General features: G+C 48.3%; 3 protein-coding genes across 3 annotated transcripts in view; 1 reads left to right on the top strand and 2 right to left on the bottom strand.

Annotated features, from left to right (window-relative positions):
* FOXG_06935 (uncharacterized protein) overlaps positions 1 to 1634 on the bottom strand; it is a gene marked incomplete at both ends in the record, with an annotated part of 4590 nt that extends 2956 nt beyond the window's left edge. The window contains 2 exons of the mRNA XM_018385575.1: positions 1 to 1236; positions 1293 to 1634. Of these exons, the coding sequence (XP_018243014.1) occupies positions 1 to 1236; positions 1293 to 1634 (1578 nt within the window). The remainder of the gene's footprint in view (positions 1237 to 1292) is intronic.
* Positions 1635 to 3672: 2038 nt separating this feature from the next.
* On the top strand, positions 3673 to 4226 carry FOXG_19469 (uncharacterized protein). Its single transcript, XM_018399686.1, has 2 exons — positions 3673 to 3846; positions 3895 to 4226. Exons 1-2 carry the CDS (start codon positions 3717 to 3719, stop codon positions 4083 to 4085), a joined length of 321 nt encoding a protein of 106 aa, XP_018243015.1. The 5' UTR covers positions 3673 to 3716; the 3' UTR covers positions 4086 to 4226.
* Positions 4227 to 7947: 3721 nt separating this feature from the next.
* Positions 7948 to 8709, bottom strand: FOXG_19470 (uncharacterized protein; the record flags this gene model as incomplete). The annotated part of the gene is made up of 2 exons (XM_018399687.1): positions 8332 to 8709; positions 7948 to 8280 (listed from the first exon to the last, which is right to left on the bottom strand). The coding sequence occupies exons 1-2, from the start codon at positions 8518 to 8520 to the stop codon at positions 7948 to 7950; spliced, it is 522 nt and encodes a 173-aa protein (XP_018243016.1). The 5' UTR covers positions 8521 to 8709.
* Between the last annotated feature and the right edge of the window lie 595 nt (positions 8710 to 9304).

Raw genomic sequence — 9304 nt, forward strand, 5'->3', positions numbered from 1 at the left:
ACCATGAGATCGGACAATGTAGTCCTCCGCATCGGGGCTGTCCTCGTAGTGAAGACGGAAGTGAAGACGGAAGGAGTACTGTCCTTGAAGACCCTTGAAATACCGACCATCAAGCTGCGAAAGAACCAGTACAAGGGGAGAGTCCTGGGTCAACTTGATGTGGAACTTCTCATGGTAAGCCGCCTTCCACGCAACATCAACACCAATCCAGCGCTGGCAGCATCGCCAGTCTCGATCGCGGAAGAGTCGAGTACGGTCGAAGTGAGAATATTTCCGAATAAGATCCTCGTAAGAAATCCAGAAAACAGAGTCGCTACCAAACTTGTGGTCCATCTCCTCCTGCACTTCGGTAGTCCACTCCTTAGAGCCATCACTCCAAGCTCCATCCCAGATACCCTTGCGAACCTTACCCCAAGGATTGCGAAGCTTGACCAAGCGCTGGCCAGACTTTAGAGTACGTGCCTCCATGATGACATAGGCATGCCCCTCAGAGATGCCATTGCGCTCACCGTAGCCGTGCTCAAGAAGACCAGTAGAAGCGCCAAAGAGGAACTCATCGTTGACTCGCGACATCTCCTTATCCCAGAACTCATCGACATCGAGAATATCAGACGTCAAGAGCTCAGTGGTAACTCCACCAGAGAGATCTTCGACACCCTCTCCATTCCAGCCACCCGCCAATGACGCATAGTCACCGTGAGCCTTGGCGTAGGCCTTCTCGAAGAGAGGAACCCAAGTCTCATTCTGATCTCTGCACTGCGCAAAGAAAAGAGCCTTGGAGCCAGTCTGGTACGTCTTGCGATAAACATTCTCGTTATCCTCACGATCGATCTGCTGCAGAAGATCTCTCTGCATGGAGGGGGAATCCCACAAAGGGGACTTGAGATAGAGTTTATCGTCGATGATGGAGTAGATCCATTCGCCATCTCGATAAAAGACAAAGCCGTAGATGCCGATCTTTGTGTTATGGGCAACGCAGATCCGCTGTAGACCTCCTGGAACATTGGCCAGAGCCGTTAGGCCAGCCATGATCCAGCAGTCTCCTAGACTGCCCTGCTTGACGTCACCACCACTAACCTCTTTCATGAAGGTGGGATTCTCAAAGATCTCGTGCACGCGCTTGACGGCCTTGGGAACAGCAACCTGTGACCTCAGCAGTGTTGTCCTGTTGAGCTCGAATTTCTGCGATCCCAGGTGATTCAAGCAATGGCCCTTCTCATACTTGAGATCCCAATCCTAGTAAATGCATTAGCGCCAAATTCATACGGACGACAAATAGACAGCAAACTCACTAAATCCCAGCCAGGGTCTCGATATCGCATATTCACTCGCTTGCATTCCTTGATGATCTTCTCAACCTTGCGTCGACATTCCTCAGCGGCTCGCTCGTAACCGGCCGATAAGAGCTCGTTGGAATGGTAGGTAGCAGGAGGTTGCACGGGGTCGAATGGAAGGACGGCGAGAGCCTTGTGAAACTTGCGCTTGGAGAACTTCTTCCAGATGCGGTTGATGCTCTTTTGAGGCGGGAGCTTCTTCTTCTTCTTTTTCTTCTGGTCGTTGTTGTTGGTGGTGGCAGGTTGGGCACGAGGCCGACGAGGGTCGTCGGACTCCTCTGATGAGCTGTACCCGTGCATCTTGATATGCTATAAGAATAATCGAGTAGTTTTGGAAAGGAGCTAATATAGTTCGGTACGACTTCCCCTAGACGAGAGCTAAAAGAGACACCCAGGAGTCAATACCAAATGATGTGGTAAGGAAGGATATTTAGCAACAAATGGTGAAGTAGGGTCGGAGATGAGAAGGGTACATATACCTCAATATTTGGGTGAGGAGATTACAAAAGGGCCAGGCCCCTTCACTTTCTTGTGATACGATTTCCATCTAAGGGTTCGATGACAAGGCAACGAAAAGGCGCGAAACTGGTCGCACAGCAGAGCCTCATCTCGCGCCATCTTTTGTTGATTCTTCACCGCTCCGCTGAAATCTGATTGAGGCCCCCTTGCTAGGGTTTGGGTGTAACAATATGAACAACTGGTAGCTGCAATTGAGATCAAGTACGAAAGGTTACTTGAACGTGGTAGCCTGATACTGGCGTAGATCGCTCGTAACGAGGCAGCGAGCAAAGGCTCTGGGTTGAAAAAAAAGGCGTACCAACATCGGCCGCATCTGCAGAGGCCAACCTTGCGTAGAGTCCACACACACACACAAGGCTTCCGTGTCCTGGGATCATGGGTCCTCAATTTGGAGGGTCGTAGGTGATGACAGAACCGCGGACTGGTGCTAGAGTCAGTGAAAAGTTTTCAGGCTACAACGGTGTTGTCGGTATGTAAAGATGGATCCAGTGGAAACTTATCTGACCTGGCAGCTTCTGGATTGCAGTTGTCAGTATGCTGGTGTCCTGAAGCCTTCTGAGCAGCGCGAATTGTTGAACACTAGTCTCTCTTGCATGCATGTGTCATAAGTTATAAGTGGTCAAGACGCTGCCTTCATGAATCGTCTATCTAATGCTGACTGAATATGTACATGGTCAACTAGCGATAAGCTATTTGAAGATGAAACATCCTAACGTTGAATTTGCTCACCTTCAAAAGGTGGAAGCAAGGCTGGAACAGCAGTGCTCAAGTCACGCCATTCAAGCCATTTTCAAGCCCCCTACCTTCACCATCAACTAACCGAGCCCCATCAATCCATTATCTTTACAACTCGTCCTGGTTCACTTAAAGATAAACCGGTGAAACACCAACGCTTTCTTCAATACGATCCATTTCTAATAGAGTCAAACGTGATTTCAATACCGCAGCAAACATGTGAGTTGATTCTCGGGCTCGTCGCGACTGCGGTTGGCCATAAGGCTGAGGTCTGAGGGGGCCAGGATGTACACTCTAAATGGTGCCACCCATCAATTCGGTGCAAAGCTTAGCTCATTTGATGCACGGGCGTTTGGTGTGACTACGATCTATGCCACTGGAGCCCTGCGTGCCTGAAGGATGAGACAGAGGCCCGCTTAACCGTCGCGGTTACCGTGTAAGGTACCCACCCCACAATGGGCTTTATCTGGTCTTGATGAAGGAGGGCTGGGAGGGCCGTGCTTAGCGCAGTACACCGCTGCATATGGAGACGCGTATACAGAGTACCGTGCCGCAATGTCGCCTCATTACCGTTGTACTTGAGTACATCCACGACCCCAAGATATTCAGCTTCTCGGCTACAGAGCCGTATTGCTCCAGGACCCGCACTCTGTCTGTCCCGGCGATTGACCGTGATTGACACCGCCATTGACAACTTTGACGCCGGGTGATATACAAAGTGATGTATCGGGCAAACTACGACACAAGGGTACTCACAGGCGACCGAGGACGATCAAGCCCGCGACTTGCCATTGGTTTGACAGGATGTTGGTAAACTGTGTAGGTTGTAAATATTGGTATGAAGACCCAAATTCTGTCTAGATCATCGCACTTCCCGTCCACGAGGTATATTGGAACCAAACGGAGGAGAGAACGCTAATCCCCCGGCGGCATAAGATTGGGTTCCGGTAGTAATTGGCAAAGTTGGCGTTGGGCGGCATGCTAGCCCTGAAAATTCCTTGCTGGCTTGCCTTTGAAAAAGAAGCTCTGCTGCGACATATAAGAAGGAGTATTGCCCCGTTATCAAGTATCAAGCCAGCATATTCTTTCAAAACCATAGCCTAAACTAATCTACATTATCCGCCCAAAATGCCTTACAACCCCACGCGTACTTATTTTCATGTTGGCATATGGTATATCCGATTCTTCCATGCAGAAGACACCCGCCGCAAACTGCAGCAAGAATACGCAACTGACGACGAGTTGGCGAGTTTTGAGAGTCAGACACACTACAATTCGAATCGGGTCATAATCTAATATCGCATAGGGATCGTGAAAGAATCTGAAATGCCAACCCAGAAGGAGTGGGCAAGGTTTGTGGAGGATGGTTACCCTCAAGCTCCCAGGGAGGAATATCTTGTTCAGCGCAATCCTGGCCTCAAAGGCGCTGCGCGTCAATTGAAAGGGTTGGTCGTCAAGACAGGAGATCTGCTTTCAGAATTTATCTCTCCGCGATAAGTCAGATCTAGCTATGCCTATTTTGCGCCAGTGGATAGACATATGATGAGAGGAAAATACATAAGCTGTATAAACTTGCTGTGGTGACATATTTTATTGAGTCTTGTTGGCTATACCATATTGACACAATTGAAAATCTCCATAAATGCACCTTGCATGCAAGTGAGGATCTGTCATCGCTGTGAATTGCATAGTCCTTTCTCGAGGATTGCCTGTAACACTTTAGCCTTTCTTTCACAGCCAAGTCAGATATGATACGGAGACACAAAATAATGGATACCAGGCGCTTTCAAGGCCTTGAAAAGCCACATGCTCCTGACTCATAAACAAAATTGATTCGCGACTGACCCTTAGCATGGATCCACCCATATGCTTTTCCGATAGTAACCCGCAGGCTCAACTACAGGGGAAAGGACCTGGTTGAGTGTGCCAGAAGCAGATGTGAAAATTTTGTAACGGGCTCCCAATCAAGTAGCTGAGGATATTGCCATTAGGCAGGCAAGCCGCTTGCTTTTTGGTTCTTCATGCCGCAGCCGTTTAGAGGGCCACGACAAGGGTAACGCGATCAGACGAACAAGCAACATCGATGCGAGGCGCGCACACGGCCAGCTGATAATTGAACTTGAGCGACTTTGAGCTGTCTAGCGTGTAAACCTGGAAGACGGGGTCACGACTTGAAGTCTATGAAACGCAAACACATCAGTGTCCTGCGCACAGAAGCGTAACGAGAGGAGGTACGTAGTGACTAGGATTTTGCATGAACAAGGGTTCTTTCGTTTCCCCGGAGTCCTCCACAATTCGAGCTGTACTGCGTGGTTTGCGCCCCATTAATCTGGAACAGCATGTAGACCCGCGCAATTGGTGGGGGAGACGTCCAATGATATGGATTTATTTGAGATAGCTGAGGTCCGTGTTTGTTCTGAATCCTCGTTGCATATACAATTGACCCCCTGAATGATTGCCAGTGGATACCTAATCCTGGCTATCCTTGCAGTTCATTGGCTACTGGCCCAAACTTATCGATAACGGTATCGCCAATCAGACCTTCTAAAGTCTAATGTTTTCAGCCTTCTAAATGGCTAGAAATGACCCTCACCACCCCAACTAGCTCGTCCACTGACAATTATTCAAGGGTCAGATTGTAATAAAACGGGCCGCAAAGGCAAGGCTGGTAGCCAGCAAGGTGGCCGGTCAGGCCTTTGAATAGACGATCATGAACCCCTGAAGCGCCACATGCGTCGTCAAGCTCGGCACTGAACTGTGCCAAATTGGGCTTTGTAATCCCTGGAGCCCTTTTGATAAACAAAGGCGCTATGAGCCCGCCGGGTGATGGAAATGCCAGTTTGCATTGCATCACGTCCCTGCTCGCGCTAACTTTAGACTGATTAGACATGCCCTCAGATGAGCCGCGGTGCTCATACTTTGGATGCACCACTCTGCAGCAAACCCAACAGTAGAAGCATCGCTTATGCAGAATTTACTTAACCAGGAGCATGGAAACTAGATACCGGGGATCAGCGCGAAAGACGGGAGAGAGGCAGGGGTGAAGGGACAACAGATGGTCGGTGCTATGAACTCCAGACACGACCAACTGCCCAAAGAACTCTGAGAGCAAGGGTAACTTGATTGAGGCTGTCTTTGGTTTCCTGGATACCCCCCAGAGGAGTTACAGTATGTCTGAAGCAAAGGTCTGCGATCTCTCTTCACTACGCACGAGTTCCCGAGTGATGAGACAATGACTTGAAGATACAGTTGCCACGCATAAGACGCACGCTCAGCGTAGAACAGTGTGGTAAGCACCGACTGTTAACAGTACCGACACCGACCTGCTCAGATATGTTGATATGCTTACTAGTTACAATGGCGAGCAAACTAGATACATTTTGGTCATTTAATAAGGATCGCTTTCGTGGCTTCGTCAAGCATACAGTTACAAATCACCAGTAACCTCGATGCAGTGCACACCGCTACTCGTAGCTCACCATGAATGTTTTGGCGGACTTTGGCTGTCTAAAATGTAGCCTGACAAGTCAGCGCCACGACCTGAAGTCTATGAAGCGACAAGAGGGGATTTCAGGGATAGGAAAAGCTCTGGCGGTTGTTAAGTACACAACAGCCCTGTGGCAGGGGTACAATATGATACAGGGTTTAGCAGTAAAAATATGTGACATACACAATGAGTTGGTTGATAGTGCTGTGCTCTTATTCACGGCGCAATGATGAGGCCAAAAGGAAATAGTACAAGTCCGGTAACAAATCACAGCCTCATCCCTCTCCATAGCTCCCCGTTTGTTGTTTCTTCGCCGCTCCGCTGATATCTGATTGAGGCCCCCGTGCTAGAGTTGATGTGTGACAATACGAACAACTAGCGGCTGCAATTAGGATCAAGAATGGGCTAGCATGCTGATGCTGACGTAGGTCGCTTGTGACGCGGCTGTGAGCAAAGGCTCCGGGATGGAAGAGAGGCGTAGCAACATCGGTTGCACCTGCAGAGACCAACCTTGCGTAGAGTCCACACACACGAGACTTCCGTATCCTGGAGCCCACGGTCTTAAATTAGAGTCGCGTAGGCGATGCCAGTAGTGCGGGCTGGTGCTAGAGTCAGTGAAAAGTTTTAAAGCTGCAGCTGCATTTGTGACACAGCGGTGCTGTGAGCGTGTAGAGATGGATCCAGCGAAGTTTGACTTGATCTAGCATGTTGGATAACAATTGACAGGATACTGGTGTTCTGAGGCCATCGAAGCGGCACAAACTGTTGAGCATAAGTCTCTTGTATGTACGTGTTATGTGTGGCAAGTGTCTGTCTAATGCGGACCCAATATGTACATGATGAATCAGCGATACGGTATTGGACGATGAACCATCCCAGATTTGCTCATGTTCAAAAGGGGAGGCAAGGTAGGGACAACAGGGCTCGAGATATGCCATTCATGTCTTTTTCAACCCACCTCCATAAATACATTATCTTCACCATTGCCTTGATTTCGCTTGGAAAATAAATAGGTAAATCACCAACACTTTCTACGATGCGGCTCATTTCGAGTAGAATTGATGGTAAGTTTCAATACCCCAGCGAATTTGCGAATCGATCTTCGTGCCCATCTCGACTGCAGTCGGTCATGAGGCTGAAGTCTGAGCGAGACAGCATAAACACGTTAATTGGTGCCACCAATCAATTCAGTCTGTGGTGTAGCTCGTTTGTGCACGGGAGCATGCGAATGTGGCGTGTCACTGGAGCCCTGTGTGCAAGGATGAGATGGCGATGCGCTTCATATACGGTTACCGTTAATGCACACGCTCAGCCATCGTGAAGAATAACTAGGTAGAACCAGCAACGTAGACATGCACACTGGCTACTAAGATGCATAGGTCAGACAGCTTTGAGCGGTGCATATCAGCTCTGATGTAAAGAACACATATAGGCTAACGTTACTAGGTGGTAGCATCGCTATTCAAAGACGCAATCTTGAGCGACCTTGCGGTGCCTGGCATGTAATCTGACAGGTCTATCACCCTTTGGGGTCTCTGAAATGGAGAAGGAAGGTAACAGGAAAGGCTCCGGCGGTTGCCAAGTAGACACCAGCTCACCGGTAGGGAACCGGTATGAAACAAGGCCCGTCGTCTCATCCGCGCTGTCATTAATGCTGTGTCCCCGATAGCTGGGATAGGTCCCGGAGTGTAGGCCGAAGTGTGATAAGCTAAATTTAATACTCTCCTAAGAGGGGTCAAATGACTCAATTGTGTAGGATGGGAGGCCCGCAGTTAGGGCAGGTAACTAATAATAGCACTATTAATGGCTGCAACACGCGGATTGGCCTTTACACAGCCACCGCTGTTTATTCCTATGCTGCTATTTAAAATCCTACTTCTTCCCGGATCTGATGATAGGGCCATTATGTTGCGTTCCCTTAATCTCGCTATTCCCGTCTGGAAGATTGTCACTTATTTTCGTTGAGCCACAGATCATGCTGTCGTACGTAGTAGTCGTCGATGTTTTGCCATATCCCCCGGCGTGATAGACAATATCACCATTGTGCTGATCACCGGGTCCAAACTGCACACAGTCCTTATACATAACATGTCGCTGTTCAGAGTTGGCTTGGCCACTATCAGGTCCTACATAGCGTATTTGCCCATTATGTTGCAGCCCTCCAAAGGCGACGTGACGCTCGTGAATAACCGTTTGGTCCGGTGTCTGCTTCATAGTTAATCTCTAGAAACACTAAATTCAGCTCACTCATATTACCTTCTGACTACCATGAGTATGTGGAAAGGTACTCGGAGGAATCCCATAACTCTCGAGTATTGCAATGAACATGTCACGTATTTCTGCTTCTTGGCTTTTGTAGGGGTGATCTGATTCATTGCGTGACGTTGAGTCGGGGTTGTTAGGATCCCGGGATGCATCCGCAGTAGGCTTTGGGGTGAGAGTCATTGGAAATATTAGATAGTTGGAAATGGTGTTGTTGGTGGGAGGAGAATTGAATGAGAAGAACAAAGTAATAAGGGCAAAAGGTTTGACTTTTATATTCACAGGCTCAGCCTTGATAGTGGACTACTCCACAGAGCTTTCAAAAGAATACGGAACAATAGGGATATGTAACAAGCTAAACGGCAAGGCCTCATTTTCGGGGTGGTATCATGCAAGCCACAGCTTTGATCTCTCACGAGGTGGGCTGATCGTGGGGCTGTTGACGAAGAGGGTGTTGTCCGAGCTAGTGGCGGTGGTTGGTATACCTGTTGCAGGTCGCCGGGATTACAAGTGTGCAAAACTTGGCCCTGATTGACCAAGACTTGCCACCTTAGATTTCTTTGAAGGGTTATTATTTATATTAGAAGTAATAAAATATAATAAAATAGTAAAATATTTAGAACTTTAAAAAGAATTTTATTTAATTTTATTTATATATATTTATAGGATATTTAGAGAGATAATGCAGATATAAGTATTCTGGGGCTTGTACCAGCGCTAACATTTATAACCCCGGCGACCTGTACATTTTTGTGAGCACGAATTGATACGCTACAGCCCGCAGGGATCTGAGATGTTAGCGCGAGACCAGAGTTTGCCACTTCAAGATATATTCAGCGATGCTGTACCCTTGGTTCTTGTTTTGTTCGAGAACTTACAAGTAATACACCACAGGCTATATTCTGGACACGTAAGATGCGCGCTCGAGATACCCCCTGGACACCATCCATTCGAGCCGCCAAGAAAT

Source organism: Fusarium oxysporum, chromosome 3 (assembly GCF_000149955.1).
Source record: "Fusarium oxysporum f. sp. lycopersici 4287 chromosome 3, whole genome shotgun sequence".
Classification (NCBI taxonomy): Eukaryota; Fungi; Ascomycota; class Sordariomycetes; order Hypocreales; family Nectriaceae; genus Fusarium; species Fusarium oxysporum.